Source organism: Corythoichthys intestinalis, chromosome 7 (genome assembly GCF_030265065.1).
Source record: "Corythoichthys intestinalis isolate RoL2023-P3 chromosome 7, ASM3026506v1, whole genome shotgun sequence".
Taxonomy (NCBI): domain Eukaryota; kingdom Metazoa; phylum Chordata; class Actinopteri; order Syngnathiformes; family Syngnathidae; genus Corythoichthys; species Corythoichthys intestinalis.
Genome location: NC_080401.1, coordinates 54763052 through 54781583, shown reverse-complemented (window position 1 = coordinate 54781583; position 18532 = coordinate 54763052). Strand labels below are relative to the sequence as shown.

Here is an 18532-nt window from a genome sequence, read left to right as displayed (position 1 = left end):
CGAGCGTCTGTTTTCCCATGGGATTTGGGTCTTAAGATGAGAAAACAAACAAATATGACGGGTTTACGCTGAGGAAAGCAGCAGATTCTGAGGGAGCGTTTCAAAAGACGCATATCAATTTCGTCGTCGGAATTGCACGACTCAAAATAGTGCCGTGTGATATGATACGATTTGAAATTTCTGAATAGCCCCAGTGGCGCCACCAGGGGGTGGCCAGGGGTGGCCACGGCCACCCCTATAAATTGGTCGGCCACCCCACTGGCCACCCCGCTTGCCAGTATATCGTTAGATTGTTGTAGCATCAGTTATGCATTTCATCCCAAATGAATGCATTTATTTTGTTTTGTTAAATGTAGGGCTGTCAAATTTATCGCGTTAACGGGCGGTAATGAATTTTTTAAATTAATCACGTGAAAATATCGCAATTAACGCATTCGCGGTACGACTCACTCACGCATTGCCGCAAACAGCCTACAATGCCGCCGTTTTACTTATATACAGAGATAAGAGGTAGTGTCAAGTGAGTGGAGTAGATACAAGCATTCATTGGGACCGTGCTTTTTAATTGGCAAAAGCTATGTCATCGCTCCCACTCCTGCTCCCAGCAGCTATATATATTGTGGGGAAGAATGACAGGAGTTGATCTTTTTCTTAACACCCTTTAGTGTACCCAAAGATATAGCATTTGCAGCCACCACACACAGTCATGGTTGCACCACTTCCCATCATGCATTTAAGCAGAACAGTTAAGTCGCTACAGTATCATTTACTGAAAGCTCAACAAATACACTAGATGGCAATATTTAGTCACAAAATACAAACTCACATTTATCCTTTAAAAATTACAAGTCTTTCTATCCGTGGATCCCTATCACAGAAAGAATGATTATATATGTATCTTTTTTCCCCAATGTAAAATCTGGATAAATACATTGAACGAACGCGCACAAAACATTGAGGGGGAGGCTACTTCGCGGTTTTCACTTATTGCGGCTGGTTCTGGTCCCCATCAACCGCGAAAAACGAGGGATCACTGTATTTCTGAAAAGCTTTAAGAAGCAAGAATCATTCCCACCACTCGGGCCGGTGTTGTGCCGCCCCCGGCCGTCAGCTCAAGTCCCAGCCGAAAATAACGCGTCTCAGGCGGACGTGACGCCCCCCTTCATCCGAGAGCATGCCGCTTAATTTGACTCAACAGTGTTTCTTCGTTTATATTACCGCTAAATACACAAGCTTGACGCCAATTTAACGGGAGCCATTTTTTCACGGGAGATTTGGCTAGCTCTGACAGTGTTCAACGCAAGCTGCAACGAATGACAGTAACTTTATTATATCGCAAAATATGAAAACGATTGAAACCATTACTCACCATATTCAATCTGCTGGCAAATACAGGCAAGTGTGTATGCTGCGCTCTGGTCTGCCCCGGCTTGGATAAGGCCTGCTTTTTGTTTTCGCAGTTTTGCAATGCAACCAAAGGCTCTCCAAGCACTCCGTGTACACGTAAAGAGTGCGCGCGATTGGAATAATGGAATGCAGTTTGGGCCGATGATTGGTTCTCGTCAGCGAAGCATCTAGAAGGATTTGCTTACTGTCCAAGTGTCACTTTTTTAAAGGACCTATTCCTGAATTGCTCACTTTACGTACTAAGTTTATCACACGATGATAATAATAATAATAATTAAATAAATAATATCTCCCAACCCCCCTATGTCAAAAAGAATTTCTCCTCGGATCTACGCAATTCAGGTAGGTCACCCTTTTTGACTTCAAAACGGCGAATTTCGCCGAAAGGTGAGAGATTTTCATGCCTGGTGATTAACTCGATTAAAAATTTTATTCGTTTGACAGCCCTAGTTAAATGTACACCCTATGCCTAATATATACATAACACAATAAAACAGAATTGTTGTGGAACTCAAAATGTTGACTGGACAGTTATGGACTATGCACTTTAAAACATTTGTAACATCAAATATTACACAATACACCAAAGTATATCAGTAGCCATGTCCTTAAGTCTTTCTGATAGTTTTCCCCTGACCTTTTTACTGCAATAATATAATGAAAACCTGAAATTATGGCTTTTAGTTTTGGCCACCCCAAGATTTTAAGTGGCCTCATCTGACCACCCCTATGAAAAATTTCTGGTGGCACCACTGAATAGCCCATCAAAAATAAATTAAAATTCTTACTCTCCTGTGATTTTCCCCCCCTCAGAATAGCTTAGCGTGTACGTACTTTTGCGTCTGTTTCAAATAAAGCCCACAAGGTGGCGCTAAACACTCCAGATTCTGGCTGTCCGGCCGGTACTTCCGCCGAGTGGGCTTGTGTGGAGCTTGATTTATTTGTTGGTCCTGGAAGAACAATACAAACATGTCACGGAAAGAGTTTAAAAAAGTCAGGTGACGCTAACCATTCGGGCAAAAAATTTCCCCACCTGTTTTGAAGCGAGGGACGAATTTTCCGTGCTTGGATGGCATGTGGAGCGTTGGCGGCGTTCTTCGGGTTTATCGCCGGTCTCGTCCTGCAACACACCCATACAGAATTGGTCACAATTGCCAGCTAAATTCAGCTATTTAAACGGCTTCCTGTACAGTTCATAAAAGTCTTTAACCCCTTGAAGTCTGAATTTACATTGAACAAATGTACATAAATCATTGGTGGAATACATAATTATGCAAAAGTAGTACATTGGTACCTTGAGATATGAAAGCTTTGGTACATGAAAAATTCATTTTACTCCTACTCCTTTTTTCACTTCATATTACGAAAAATCACTCCTCATATGAAAGCTAATACGTACAGTAAAAGATACAGTGGTATGAAAAAGTATCTGAACCTTTTGGAATTTCTCACATTTCTGCATAAAATCACCATAAAATGTGAGCTGATCTTTTTCAAAATCACACAGATGAAAAAACTGTGTCTGATTTAACTAAAACCACCCAAAGATTTATAGGTTTCCATATTATAATGAGGATAGTATGAAAAAAAATAAGTGAATCACATTAATATTTTGTGGCCCCGCCTTTGGCAGCAATAACTTCAACCAGATGCTTCCTGTAGCTGCAGATCAGTCCGGCACATCGATCAGGACTAATCTTGGCCCATTCTTCTTGACAAAACTGCTTCAGTCAGATTCCTGGGATGTGTGGCATGGATTGCTGTCTTTAGGTCATGCCACAGCATCTCAATGGCGTTCAAGTCTGGACTTTGACTTGGCCACTCTAGAATGTGTATTTTGTTCTTCTGAAACCTTTCTGAAGTTGATTTACTTCTGTGTTTTGGATCATTGTCTTGTTGCAGCCTCCATCCTCTTTTTAGCTGCAACTCTCTGACAGACAGCCTCATTTTTTTCCTGCAAAACATTCTGATAAACATTTGAATTCATTCTTCTATTAATGACTGCAAGCTGTCCAGGCCCTGAGGTAGCAAAACAGCCCCAAATCATGATGCTCACTCCACTATGCGATGTTGGTGAGCTGTTCGATTTTTCCTTCACACATGCTCTTGTGTGTTACTCCCAAACCATTCAACTTTGGTTTCATCAGTCCACAAAATGTTTTGCTAAAACTTCAGTGGAGTGCCCAAGTGCCTTTTTGCAAACATGAAACGAGCAACAATGTTTTTTGAGACAGCAGTGACTTTCTCTGTGGATTCCTCCCATGAACACCATTTTTGGCCATAGTTTTACATATAGTTTATGTGTGCACATAAATATTGGACTGTGCCACTGATTTCTGTAAGTCTTTAGCAGACTCTCTAGGGTTCTTTTTTTTTTTTTTACTTGTCTGAGTATTCTGCGCTGAACTCGTGAAGTCATCTTTGGTGGACGACCACTCCTTGGGAGATAAGCAACAGTGCCAAACTCTCTCCATTTGTAGACAACTTTTCTGACTGTCGATTGATGAACATTTAGACTTTTAGAGATGGTTTTGTATCCTTTCCCAGCTTTATACAAATCAACAATCCTTGATCGCAGGTCTGCAGACAGCTTTTTTGAATGAGCCATGATGCACATCAGACAATGCTCCTCATCAAGGCAATTCTTACCAGGCGTGTGTTTTATTAGTGGGCAGGGCAGCTTTTAACCACTCGTCAGTGACTGGGCACACGCCTGACTTAAATTGTTTGGTAAAAAATGGTTTCAATTGCTCTTTAAGTCTCCTTAGGCAGTGGGTTCACTTACTTATTTTTCCTCCTTCTATCACTGTTTGCATGCTATCCTCACTAAAATATGAAAACCTATAAATGTTTGGGTGGTTTTCGTTAAAGCAGTCACTGTTTTTTCATCTGTGTGATTTGACAAAGATCAGATAACATTTGATGGTGATTTTATGCAGAAATGTGAGGAATTCCAAAAGGTTCAGATACTTTTTTTTTTTATACCACTGTAAAAAAACAGCTTCTTTGTATGATTGTACACACTCAGCAAGAACAGTAAATTATTTTTTTTACATCCATATATGCCATGCTAAAGCTAATGAGAATGCTATGCTAACGCTACGAGTTACATTTATAGTTCTTACAATATATACAAAACAGGCAAGACTGAAGCTTCCTGTAGCACCCTGCCTTTAAGCTGTGCAGGGTCCTTCCGGGGTCCTACCATCAGTCAGTGGGGGCCAGAGTTGCCCACACAGATGCCTAATCAAAATCCTTTTTAATTGGCTTTTTTTTGTTAATCGGCCGATGTTGGAAAAATGTCCGTATATCGGCCCGATATATTGGTCAACCTCTAATACACACCATAATGTGCTACACAGTGCTCATGTATATGAAACAAAAGAAGAATATAACTTACAAACAGCTAGATAGCAAAAAATGGGTGCCGAAATTAGTTTTTTAGCACTCTGTGTTTGCTATGAGTTCAAGTAATCATGTAATAACGTCTGTAAAATGAGTTGGAAACTAACAAACCAGTTAAGTTTAACGCCATTCGGGTCTAACATAGCATTACAAATAAAGACAGGCAATCAAAGGACATGACAGAAAATTTAATGTGTCAGTCAAAATGGATTGGACGTCTATCAACGTCAATGGCAGCCAATAAATTCAACCTCCCATTTATAGAGCAAATCTTCTTCATCTACCACCGGCAATGACAGTTAAGAGCTTCCTCTGTAATTCAAAAAAACTTTTTAAGCTCTTTATCCTCCGTTAAATATACCATGAAATACTCGCCCGTGCAAATTCCTTATCACGGAGCGCGAGATTACAGTCCGCTCCGATTCCTTCTCATCCGCTCGGATTGAAGGCGCTCGCGTCGAAGAGTTAGCTGACCTCGATGTGGCGTCGAGCCTCGACTGCTGGGTGATGACGCTGATGGCTTAAACAGGCGCGTGTGACCATTCAAGATGAAAGATTGAAAAAAAAAAAAAGGGACAGGAGTGCTTTCACGCGTGTCGCTGATCAACATTTTTACAAGTGCGAACCGATTTTCAGGATATTTTGGTTTAGAAAGCGATTAGTGTTGCAGTGATCCTAGTATAGAAAGCCCCCCCCCTCCCCAATACAGCATTAAAATGCATGAACAAGCAATAAGATGCTAACGCTGCATAATATGCAGTGTTGTTTTTGTCAAACCTTTCTTTTACATCTCCTAAAATTTATTCTGCAACGCATGAAATGTTCCTAATCCGATTGCTTGATTATTTGAACTAATTGATAGATTAATTGATTATTTAAATAATTGATAGCTGCCGCTCTAGTATATTATGTTTATATTAGGGCTGTCAAAATTATCGCGTTAACGGGCGTTAATTAATTTTTTAAATTAATCACGTTAAAATATTTGACGCAATTAACGCAGATGCCCCGCTCAGAGAGATTTAAATGACAGTACACAGTGAAACGCTCACTTGTTGTGTTTTATGGAGTTTTGCCGCCCTCTACTGGCGCTTGGGTGCGACTGATTTTATAGGCTTCGGCATCCATAAGCATTGTGTAAGTAATTATTGACATCAACAATGGCGGGCTACTAGTTTATTTTTTGATTGAAAATTTTACAAATTTTATTAAAACGAAAACATTAAGAGGGGTTTTAATATAAAATTTCTCTAACTTGTACTAACATTTTTCTTTTAAGAACTACAAGTCTTTCTATCCATGGATCGCTTTAACAGAATCTTGATAATGTTAATGCCATCTTGTTGATTTATTGTTATAACAAACAAATAGTCCTTATGTACCGTATGTTGAATGTATATATCCATCTTGTGTCTTATCTTTCCATTCCAACAATAATTTACAGAAAAATATGGCATATTTTATAGATGGTTTGAAATGCGATTAATTGCGATTAATTACGATTAATTATTTTATCAGCTGTAATTAACTCGATTAAAAATTTTAATCATTTGACAGCCTTAGTTTATATACTGTAATATTTGCACTAAAACCTGACTAAAAGCCGCCACCCACTAAATTTGGCGCGAAAACGGCATTTGTTTATAGATAAGCCGGATTGGACTATATCCTGCAGCTGTCCTTGCTGTATTATGGGGTATTTACACCAAAAGATATTAACCGGTAACACTTTATTTGACAGCGGCATCATAAGACTGTCATAACACCAAATGAACCACCATGAAGGTTTTAACCAATTGGGTGCAAAGGTTCATTGCTTCAAGAAGCTTCATTTGGCCATCACTACTCCCTTGGGGGAGACAGTCAACTTCTGCTGCCACCTGCTGTCAAGACTGTTGTTGTCCAACATGTCTACTAGCATGCATAGCAGCGCTAAGAATGTAAATAAAAATAAAAATTAATGTTCTGTTCTAATTATTTTAGTGCTGCAACAATGAATCGATTAACTCGAGTAATTCGATTAGAAAAAAAGCTTAGAATCAAAATTTGCTTCTTTGAGTATTTGAGTGGCTTTGTAATGGTTTGTTTTGAAAGTGTTTGCATTTAGTTTCATTGATTTGGGTGGACACATTGCCCTCTAGTGGTGACAGTGAATATGACATAACTCATTTAACTTGGCTGAATCCAGCTGCTCCCTGTTAAGATCAACATATGGCAAGTTTTTGTTTGAGCTAATGTTTTTTTATGCATTCGTAATTTAGTTTATAGGTGTATATATAGCCGTTTCTTGTGGAATATGTGTTTGAACGATTTGTTAAGAGTATTGTAAAAAAAAAAAAAAAAAAAAAAAAAAGTTAGCATTTGGTAGCATTTGAGCTAGCGGACTTTTGCTAAAAAAGTTAGCCAAGTGTTCTTTTGTTTTACTTAGATAATCATTAATTTATTTTAGAGCTGTCAAACGATTAAAATTTTTAATCGAGTTAATTACAGCTTAAAGATTAATTAATCGTAATTAATCGCAATTAATCGCAATTCAAACCATCTCTAAAATATGCCATATTTTTCTGTAAATTATTGTTGGAATGGAAAGATAAGATGGATATATACATTCAACATACTGTACATAAGTACTATGTTTGTTTATTATAACAAAAAATCCACAAAACGGCATTAACATTAACATTTTTTCCGTGAAAGGGATCCACGGATAGAAAAACTTTTAATTCATAAAAGATAAATGTGAGCACAAGTTATAGTAATTTTGATAGTTTGTATATTGTGACTATATATTGCCATCTAGTGTATTTTTTTATCTAAACCTAATGTTTGAATAGCGTATTATTTTGCATAGCTATTTTGATTGGGAATGCCAGATCTCTTTGCATTGAGCGCTTTTCTCTTTGCGAACATTATTTTATTTTTGAGAGATAGGAATATTATTTTTGTTGTGTTTTCACTAAATGATACTGTAGCGATTTAAATGTTCTTAACTGCCCAAATGCATGATGGGAATTTGAGCCACCATGAATCACAGTGGTTGCTGCAAAGGATATATCTTCTCTGCGTTTAGTACAAAACATGGTGTTAAGTAAAAGATCATCTCTAGCTATTCTTCCATATGTTGCTTGCCACAATAGTTAAACAATTGTGGAAGAAATGCTACTTAGTAACCCATTAAATAACACGGCTCCAATAAATGTCTGCGTTACCAATTCATCCTGCAAGGAAATTGGTAGTGCTATGGACATCATTGAACCGGTGAATCAGGTTGACTCATTGTCGTCAAATGGCTTGGTTCGTCCGATTACCTTCTGAGGAAGACTGCGGCGAACATATAAACACCGAGAGGCATTAGATGGCTTTTTGTGAATACTTCTATTAACATAACATAAGCATGTGGGTAACAGCAGCACTCGGGCCTGCGCTAACTGCGCACTTTCTCTACTCTCTGGCTCGACCACTTTCTTCCTTCAATTCCTTCCTTTCTTCTTCAATCTGACAATGCCGGACACATTGAAAATAACAGCGGCACCCGGGTAACACCTGCATCCACTCCACTTGCTTGTCTCTGCCCTTAGCTCTCAATATACTTCAAACGGCGCCATTGTAGTCTGTTCGCGGCAATGCTTGAGTGGGTCGTTCCGCGCATACGTTAAATATTTTAACGTGATTAATTTGAAAAATTTATTACCGCCCGTTAACGCGTTAATTTTGACAGCTCTAATTTATTTATCATACCGTTTGAGGCTAAGCTCAGCTATTTTAATTAATTTTGAAATGAAAGTGCAATTCTGTGGCGACAGTCAATATGACACAACTCATTTAACTTGGCTCAATCCAGCTACTCCCTGTTAAAACAAACATAAGCCAAGTTTTTGTTTGAGCTAATGTTTTTTTATGCATTCGTAATTTAGTTCATAGGTATTTATAGCCGTTTCTTGTTGAATATGTGTTTGAACGATTTGTTCAGAGTATTGTTAAAAAAAAAAAAAAAAGTTAGCATTTGATAGCATTTGAGCTAGTGGACTTTTGCTAAACAAGTTAGCCAATTGTTCCTTTGTTTTACTTAGATGCTCATTAATTTATTTATTATACCGTTTTAGGCTAAGCTCAGCTATTTTAATTCAATTTTAAATGAAAGTGCAATTCTGCATAGTTTGAATAAACACTTGCAGATTTTATTTCGTATCCACATTTAACGCTCTTTTGAAAGTACAATCTTAGCAAGCCTTTGTTTTATATCACCTAAAACTGATTCTGCAACGTAAATGTTCCTAATCCGATTACTCGATTATTCGAACTAAGTAGTTGATAAATTAAACGACTAATAAAATAATCGATAGCTGCAGCCATAAATTATTTCTTCAGTTACTGTTCCAGTTGTTTCATTAATTGCTATTTATGGTATTTGTTAACACTGTATTTGACAATGGCGCCATAAGACTGTCATTAGACAATCATAATTATGACATAACACTGTCATGAGCATTAATGAATTCTTATAACAGATGTCTTTTAGTGTTATCCGGCAAATTATCTCACTTTTGAATGGATGTAAAAGATCCAAGAGGAACATGAATGGAGTTAGTGACATAATTTGCCGGATGACACTTAATGACATCTGTCATAAGAATTCAGTAACGCCCATGATAGTGTAATGTCATAATTATGATGGTCTTATGGTGCCGCTGTAAAACAAAGTGTTACCTCTTAGCCCAAGTAAATAAAAAAACAAGCCACATTGGACTATAAACTGCAGGTTTCAAATTGAAGGAAAAAAGTGGCAGCTTATAGTCTGACAATTACAGTAGTTTGTTCTTTTGTATTTTCAAACCGTATTAAATTTTTAAAGTTTTTTTTTTGTATTTAACCTTTAAATATGTTACATTATTTTTTATTTTTATTTTATTTTGTTACTCGATGTGCATTTCCCAAATAAATATTTGATTTAATTCTACTGCTCACCTCTTCTCTGAAGCGACTGAAGTCTGCAAAATCTGCAAAGTTGGGCTGCTGTACTTTGGTTTGAGGAACCTGACGAGAAAAAACAGCAGGTTGGTAATCATTAACGACCACTGACGTCGACAGACCTCCAATTGGACATCCATTGCCGTCAATGGCAAGGAGTGAGTTGAACATCTTATCAAACCTGTGAGGCAGGCGGTCTGGGCGGTAGCGCCGGAGGAGTGGGCAACCATCCGCTCTTCATCGCTTTTGAAGCATGGTCATTGGATAATTTATTGTGTCATAAAGATGCCTTAATGTAGGAATTCAAATTCGAGAAAAGATACCTGGCGCCCCCTGCTGGAAAATCTTGTTAAGGTCTAGTGAGGAGGCACGGCTGTGGCTCTTCTGGGGGCGAGGCGGCGGCGTTGGAGGCTCCTCCACCTTTCTCATGGCATCGTCGATGGAAGTGCTGGAGTACGATCTGCAGGTGAGAATTTAGGCATTCATCACATTTAAGTCAATACATATACATAGACGTCCGGGCCGCCATTTCAACCTTTGCCGGGTTTTGGTCTTGGTGTGAAGGTCCAGGTCATGTGAGGACGCCTCTGTTGGGAGGAAAACATAACAGTAGTTTTTCTACTTCCCAAGATATTGATATTATTTAAAAAACAAAAAAACAAAAAACAAATTCTAGTTTGAAAAAGGGCTCATATGTACATTAAGTAACTATATACACATACATAAATACATATGGTTGAAAACACAGACAAGACTGAAAGAGCAGTTTCTGCTCTTGCACTCCTCTTTAAAAGAAACTGCTGTATTTTAAGCCAAAAGAACTGTTGTGTTTGATAGAACAATATGTCTATATGCTGCCATAGCAGATTCATGGCGCAATAAGCCCCCAACTATTTTGAATTTGTCCTTTTTACCCTGAAAACCCCCGTTTACAGACGTCACGCAACCGCTTTTTTTCAACCTAGCCGTAAAAAGAAGGTAATTATTCGAAATGTCTGTCATTTTTAGCTTAGATTTATTAAATGATGTCTAATATTTAGTTTAAAAAAAGAAAACGACTTAAAAAAATTATTCACTCGCATATTTTAAACAAATTACGTCAGAATGAAAAAATTGGCGTCTGTAAAAATGTCACGGATATCTACCTCATAACTATCGCTTAATTGTATTTTTTTCCTAACTGTCGCATTTTCCCCAATATTTTAGATGATAAATAATCGATCAAAACAAAGAAGAATTGAAAAAAAAAAAGTTTAATAAATATAAATATATGAAAATGAAAATCTCGACTACTCCTTGATGTCTGCGATTTCTGCATCGCGACCCTTGCTATATTACCATGTTTCACCCATAAAATCCCCCCAAAATCCGTCTGCGGCCATTCATAGCTGTGTCTTGACTCTCGGTGATCCATGCTACATGGAGTTTTTGGACCGAAACAAGGTAAGTACGTGATAGTATCTCGTTAAAATCGTGGCGTCTTTAATTCTGCTCTCGCGTGCTCTCGCCTCCAGTTAGGGTTTTACTGTTTAAAAAAAACTTTAAAAAAAAAAAAATGTCCTCCTGTTCAAAATTTTTTCCCCCCAGAAAATTGAGATTTTAAGCTTTCCAATGATGTATCAAACATGCATATAGGACAATTTTGAAATTTGGCCAAATTGGGGTTCTCAGAGCGAAAGTCACCTGAGTGTTTTACGCCATACGTATAAAGAGAGTGTATACATATTTATATATACAGAGTTGGGTTGGCCAAAATCTTTACTCTAGTAAGAATAGCGTTACTTCTAAATAATATTACTCAAGTAAAAGTAGTCATCCAAAAATTTACTCAAGTAAAAAATTATTAATTGAAAAGAGTACTCAAGTAATGAGTAACATTGTGAGTAACTGCTCACAATGTCCGATTAAAAAAAATAAATAATGGTATATATTTGTTTCTCAGTACTTCATCTACTGTAATTTTCTGACTATAAGGCGCACCTAACTATAAGCCACAGCTGTCCTCACTGTATTATGGGATATTTACACCAAAAGATATTAACCGGTAAAACTTGATTTGACAGCAGCATCATAAGACTGTCCAAGACTAAGTGAGCCACCATGAAGCTTTGAACCAATTGGCTGCAAAGGTGCTTTAAGAAGCTCATTTGACCATCACTGCCCCTTGGGGGGTCAACCTCAGCTGCCACCTGCTATCAACACTGCTGTCCTCCAACATGCCTCCCAGCATGCATTGCAGCACTACAGATGTAAACAACAATCAACACCTTATTTTGACCAAATATCATAGTTAGCAATTAATGAATCAACTGGAACAGTAACTGAAGAAATAACTAGCACAGAAAAATGAATTTTGATTGTTATTAACATCTGTAGCGCTGGAATGCATACTGGGAGGCATGTTGGATGACAAAAATATTGACAGCAGGTGGCAGCAGATAACTAGCACAGAAAAATGAATTTTGATTGTTATTAACATCTGTAGCGCTGGAATGCATACTGGGAGGCATTTTGGATGACAACAATGTTGACAGCAGGTGGCAGCAGAGGTTGACTGTCTTCACCAAGGGAGCTGTGATGGCCGAGTGACAGTCGTATGATGCCGCTGTCAAATAAAGTGTTCCCGGTTAATATATTTTGGCATAAATGACCATAATACAGTGAGGGCAGCTGCTGCTTATAGTCCAGTGCAGCTTATCTATGAACAAATGCTGTTTTCGTGCCAAATTTGGTGGGTAGTGGCTTATAGTGCGAAAATTACAGTACTCTAAGAAGTACATTTTTCTCAAAAAGTTACTAAGGTAAATGTAACAGAATAAATGTAACGGGTTACTACCCCCTTAATATATACTGTATGTATATATTCATACATATATGTATACTAGGGCTGTCAAACGATTAAAATTTTTAATCGAGTTAATCACAGCTTAAAAATTTATTAATCGTAATTAATCGCAATTCAAACCATCTCTAAAATATGCCACATTTTTCTGTAAATTATTGTTGGATTGGAAAGATAAGAGGGGCGGCACGGTGGCTGAGTGGTTAGCACGTCTGCCTCACAGTTCTGAGATCAAGGGTTCAATCCCGGGCTTCGGCCATCCTGTGTGGAGTTTGCATGTTCTCCCCGTGCCTGCGTGGGTTTCCTCCGGGGACTCCGGTTTCCTCCCACATCCCAAAAACATGCATGGTAGGCTGATTGAACACTCTAAATTGTCCGTAGGTATGAGTGTGTGCGTGAATGGTTGTATGTCTCCTTGTGCCCTGTGATTGGCTGGCAACCAGTTCAGGGTGTCCCCTGCCTACTGCCCATAGTTAGCTGGGATAGGCTCCAGCACCTCCGCGACCCTCGTGAGGAAAAAGCGGCATGGAAAATGAATGAATGAATGGAAAGATAAGACAAGGCGGATATATACATTCAACATACTGTACATAAGTACTGTATTTGTTTATTATAACAATAAATCCACAAGATGGCATTAACATTATTAACATTCTTTCTGTGAAAGGGATCCACGTATAGAAAGACCTGTAATTCTTAAAGGATAAATGTGAGTTTGAATATTGTGACTAAATATTGCCATCTAGTGTATTTGTTGAGCTTTGAGTAAATGATACTGTAGCGATTTAACTTCTGCCCAAATGCATGATGGGAAGTGCAACCATGACTGTGTGTCGTGCCCGCAGATACCATATCTTCTCTGCATTGTGTGCAATACATGGTGTTAAGAAAAAGGATCAACTTTTACCATTCTTCCCCATATCGATTCCCACACTTATTAAAATTATTGCGCGAGAGATGTCAATTAAAAACACAATTGCACTGAGTGCTTGTATCTACTCCACTCACTTCATGCCTTCGCTTAGCACTGAATATAAGTAAAACAGGGCCAGTGTATGGTTGTTTGCGGTACTGCGTGAGTGGATTGTTCCGCGCTTGCGTTAATTGCGTTAAATACTTTAACGTGATTAATTTTAAAAAATTAATTACCGCCCGTTAACGCGATAAATTTGACAGCCCTAATGTATACATATACACATTGAAACAAATAGCTTTGTATACACATTACACACTTTCAACCTAATGAATATATTCCTTTTGCATTACCTGGCCTGCGAGAAAAGGTGAGGAGTTGCAGAGTCGCACCTTCTTTTAATGTTTCAACATCCCCAAAACTGCATTCTGAAATAGTTGCATTAGTGTGAGTGATTTAACTTCCACCGTGAGTGCTTTCTTTTATATGAAATATTGCTCCCAATACCTTGTTTTTTACAAGCTTCGTATTCGGAATCTTTGGTGTTGGATGCACTTGTTGGATTCTTGACACACTGGTCCTATCACCAGAAACATCAATATAAATGACAGAAAAGAATCACAACAAATGTAAAAAATAAATAAATGAATAAATAAATAAATAAATGTATAAAAAGCTGTACCATATTTAATTCAATGACGCCCCCTTCTGGCAGCAATCTAACACTGCATATTAAAAAAATGAAACGAAAGGTAGTCTCCGGGTTTTGACTTTACACCGCCGGATTCTCGTCCGCCATTTTGTCTCCAGATGTTTTCTTTTTATTAATAAATAATGTTGACTTTTGTTTTGCCATGCATGCTTTTATTATGGCGCAGGAATCATAGAGCAGGTAGTACCAAGTGAGAGAGCAAGGGAAAGGATTACGGCTGCAAGCCTGTGCAAACATTTGTTGTTTGTGCAGCATCCACAGAGGCAACACCTGTATACAAAACCTTTTGTGCTGTTTACTGTGCATTTTCAATTGTGGTCAAATATTTGGAGCGAGTGATTGTTTTTGATGACGTACGGACGCTAACTGAAACATGCTAATTATATGTGTTGATTGTTATTGCTGTATCAGCAGCTAGTTATAAACGCAAATTTTAATTGCTGTTATTGATAATGAAACTGATTTCATTTCATTTTTATTTTAGTCTCTTTCTGTAATTGTTGATGTCATGAGCAGACGGATAAAGTCAGCAAACTACACGGACGTCTGACATCATCGTTTCGGAGCTTAGCTCACTGTCCAGCTAGGACTTAGCTCCAACGACTTGGCGAGGACAGTACAATGATGTATAATGCATGTTTGTGGATGGTAATTTTGAGATTTGGGGAACATTTAGGGGTACTTAAAAGGTTAATTCCGACCTACGCGGAAATTCAGATTATGTCGCCTACTCGTTTGTAACCCAGTGACTGCCTGTATTTGGCATTACGTTCCTAACAGTCGATTTCTTGATTATTTTCTTATTTCATATTTCTATTTATTATTATTATTTCTTGAATTTTAGTTGTTCTTTACAGAGGATAAAGACTATATTAAGTATAAATTCAATTAAGGATGAAAAACAAGTAAATTGGGGAATACTTTGAATACTGAAATTAACAAATTGACAGCGCTCGACGTCCAACCAATTGAAATCAAATTTGTTGGAAGGCGCCGCACGGGTGCCGGTCCGGGGCCGCAGCCCTTCCCTGGCCGACCGGGGTGGGGTGGGGGCTGGGTGGTGAATGCGGTGGCCATAGTTCCCTTCCGGGTCGGCCCGGCCGGAGCCGCGTCTCCTTGTACCGGGTGCCGGGGAGGTGCCCCCTGGTGTCATACAGCGTGCCCCTCCTGGCCTGGATGTGGGTTGGAAGGGTGTGTGCTTCCATCCCCTTGGTCTGTATCCGGCCCCGTCCGCCTCTCTGGACCGCGGTGGCTGCCGCTGCCCTCCTGCCGGCGGGGTCGTCGACGGGACCTCTTGGGGCCCGCGGGGCCTTGGGTGGGGCTTGCTGTCTCTCTCCGGTGGGGTGGACGTCCCCTGGTCTCTGGCGCTTGGCATAGTGCCTGCTTGGAGGGCGGGGCGGGTGCTCGGGCGGCGGGGGCAGGGGTGGGCGGTTGTGGGTGCGCCGTGGGTGGTCTGGGGCGGGGGTTGATCGGGGCCCTGGCGCTTCTCCTGCCCTGTGGCCGGGGGTTGCGGTGGACGAGGCCACGCCCGTGGGAGCCTGCCTCTTAACTCACGCACTTCTCACTTCGGCACTGTAAATATCGTTCACCCTGGCACTTACATACTCATACATCTCTCTGCGGAGAGTTGGGACGGGGCCAAACAGCCCCAACAGGAGTTGGTGGCACGTCCCCTCTTGCTTGGTTTGGGTGGAACGATGGCTCCTTTAGCTGGGCTGCTGGAGGAGGAACGGGCTGCGGGCTGCACCAACATATTAGTAGTGTAGACGTTCAATGTATTTCTTGTTGTAATTTGTGTTTCTTTTCCTTCTTCTCTTGTGTTTCTTTTCTTCTGTTCCCCCATAAGCCCTTCCTGTTCGCTGCTTTGTCATAATAAACGAGGTATGTTGAATGATCACAATGGGAGTATGTCAGACGCTCAATGTGAAACATTAAAACTGTTCAAGTAAGTCATATTAGCCGCCCTTTGCAGAGGATAAATAATATGTTGCTATTTGTTTTCATTGATATTGAACTGATTTACTGCCATTGGTGTCTAAATAACAAAAAAAAAATATATATATATATGTATACAGTATATATATATTTACATACTTGAGAGGTGGCGTGCTCATCCAGGGATCCGAACCCTGGACGCAGGCCAAGGGGGAGACTATCAGGAAGCGGGTAGCCATTTTTGCGGGCCACGATCAAGTGGAAAGCCGAGCAGAACTCTGGGAAGGTTAGTGCGCCATCCCGGTCCACGTCGCTGAGCTCCCTGAGAGAGACAACTATTAGACATAGGCCGCCAAGAGTACCCGTAATCACCGGACAATTGGACTGGGAAGTGTATGAGGGTCTGACACTTGAGACTCGACTCGACAATATATTTTTTCAATGTTTTTATATTAAAAAGAATATATATATATAGTTTTTTTTTTTTACTTTATTACATAAAAAAAAAAAAAAAGTAGAAACAGTTAATCTTTTTGAGGCTGTTTTTTATTTAACGTAATAATATAATGTCTTAATCATTGAGACATCATTGACTTAAAAATGGTCCAAATGCTCTATTCTGAGCTCCTTAACAATAGATATTTATAAATATATTTATTTCTATATATTTTTAAAACATTTATTATTTTAAAAAAAAACTGTTTTGTTTGCACTAATTTAATGACTCAACCTATCAAATAATTTGTTTGAGTCAGCAAACTATTGAATTTGGGACTTTTTGTTTGATTGAAAACTGGATTTAACATATACACAGACATAGATACAGTACTTGCCAAATGTGTGACAGTTCTGGTATGGGAAGTTTGGACTTGGTGAAGAAGTTCTTTGCGACAGCACCTGAAAAAAAAAATGGGGGAGGGGTGTCACTCTACTTCCATGGTTAAAAAGTACATTTGAGGAAGTTTGGGGATTTTTCTACCTAGTATGAGCGCGCCCAAATCGGGCTGAAGGCTTAAAAACTGATTGGTGTAATACTCCAGCTGTTCCTTCGTGATCCTCCAGGGGTCATCGATGTCACAGTCCTGCTGTTGGCCGCTTTCTGCAGTTGACGTTGTTAGCTCATTGCCTGCAATTGACAGTGATGTACGTGTAAATAATTTGAAGTTGGAGTAATGCTCATGTTTCAGTGCCATTGACGATGCTAGACGCCCGATCCATTTTGACCGGGAGACACGGGTGGATCGAGCAGGGTGGGATTGAGTAGTACATACCTGTCAACCCGAGGCCGTTGGCAATCTTACAAATAGTGACGTATGCCCTTACAAATTGGTGAATAATCTTACAACGTTGTATACAGCGTGCAATATGAAACAAAAACTTAATTTTTAAAATAATATAAATTTATTGGTAATATTGTAACATATAACCTGGTACAATAACAGAACAATCAATATCTTCAGCTACATCATGATTACTAAAATTTAACAGTGACTTTTGTTATAATTGTATGCAGGGCCGGCCCAGCCTATACGCAGACTATGCAGCTGCTTAGGGCCCCTGACCACTAGGGGGCCCCCAATCTGGCAATTGTTTAATTTATATTCTATTTTGTTTACTACAGTTTGCTTTATTTGACTTTTGTGAGTTTTGATACTTGATTACAAGCTTAAAAAAAAATAAAAGTTCTTCCTTAACTTCTTTCTTTCCTCTTTTAGAAAAAAGTTTGGCGCTATCTGACAATCATTTGGGGTGAGAAGTTTGAAGTATGCAGTGCAACAAAATCTGATTAATATACAAAATATAGACGTATGGGTTGGATTGCATGTATGGGTTTCACAGTACACTGTGACGAAATGGTGGGCCAAAAATATGGTCTCCTTTGCATTATATTGCTTAGGTATGTCGCACTTTTGGCAGTTTCTATCACGTCTTTTGATGGCTGCACTTCATGGCACTTTAGCTCGCAATTCAGTTTGACTTTGAAGGTAGTTCGTTAGTGTATCCAATTATAAATTAAAAAGGTCAATTGATAAAATGAACTTACCGATGCAATCTTTTAGTCAGGGAACATTTCTTTTGCTAATTCTGAGAAGTGGTCGGCAATTATTGCAGGCAAATTGTGTTCGGCAACAAATTAGCAGAATAAAATCTCTGCTTTCGTCACTTTCCATTCTGCAGACTTCATCTTTATGACTAGTGTTGTTAATCTTACTTTTAAAAACTAATGAATTACAGTTACAAATGACTTCTCCCAAAAAGTAATTAGTGACTCAGTTACCTGAATGTAAGAGTAATTAGTTACTTGGAAAAGTAACTGGTGTTACCTTTCATGTTTTTTTATTTAAAAAAA

The 18532-nt window shown here is 39.0% G+C and overlaps 1 protein-coding gene across 1 annotated transcript in view; it reads right to left on the bottom strand.

Moving 5' to 3' along the window:
• The window catches only part of reps2 (RALBP1 associated Eps domain containing 2), a 44452-nt gene that overhangs the window by 10971 nt on the left and 14949 nt on the right, over nt 1-18532 (bottom strand). The window contains exons 5-15 of the mRNA XM_057842241.1: nt 17162-17308; nt 17012-17079; nt 16342-16500; nt 14043-14115; nt 13889-13963; nt 10316-10367; nt 10104-10240; nt 9962-10023; nt 9778-9846; nt 2441-2527; nt 2242-2357 (exon numbers count right to left, since the gene is read on the bottom strand). Of these exons, the coding sequence (XP_057698224.1) occupies nt 2242-2357; nt 2441-2527; nt 9778-9846; nt 9962-10023; nt 10104-10240; nt 10316-10367; nt 13889-13963; nt 14043-14115; nt 16342-16500; nt 17012-17079; nt 17162-17308 (1045 nt within the window). The remainder of the gene's footprint in view (nt 1-2241; nt 2358-2440; nt 2528-9777; nt 9847-9961; nt 10024-10103; nt 10241-10315; nt 10368-13888; nt 13964-14042; nt 14116-16341; nt 16501-17011; nt 17080-17161; nt 17309-18532) is intronic.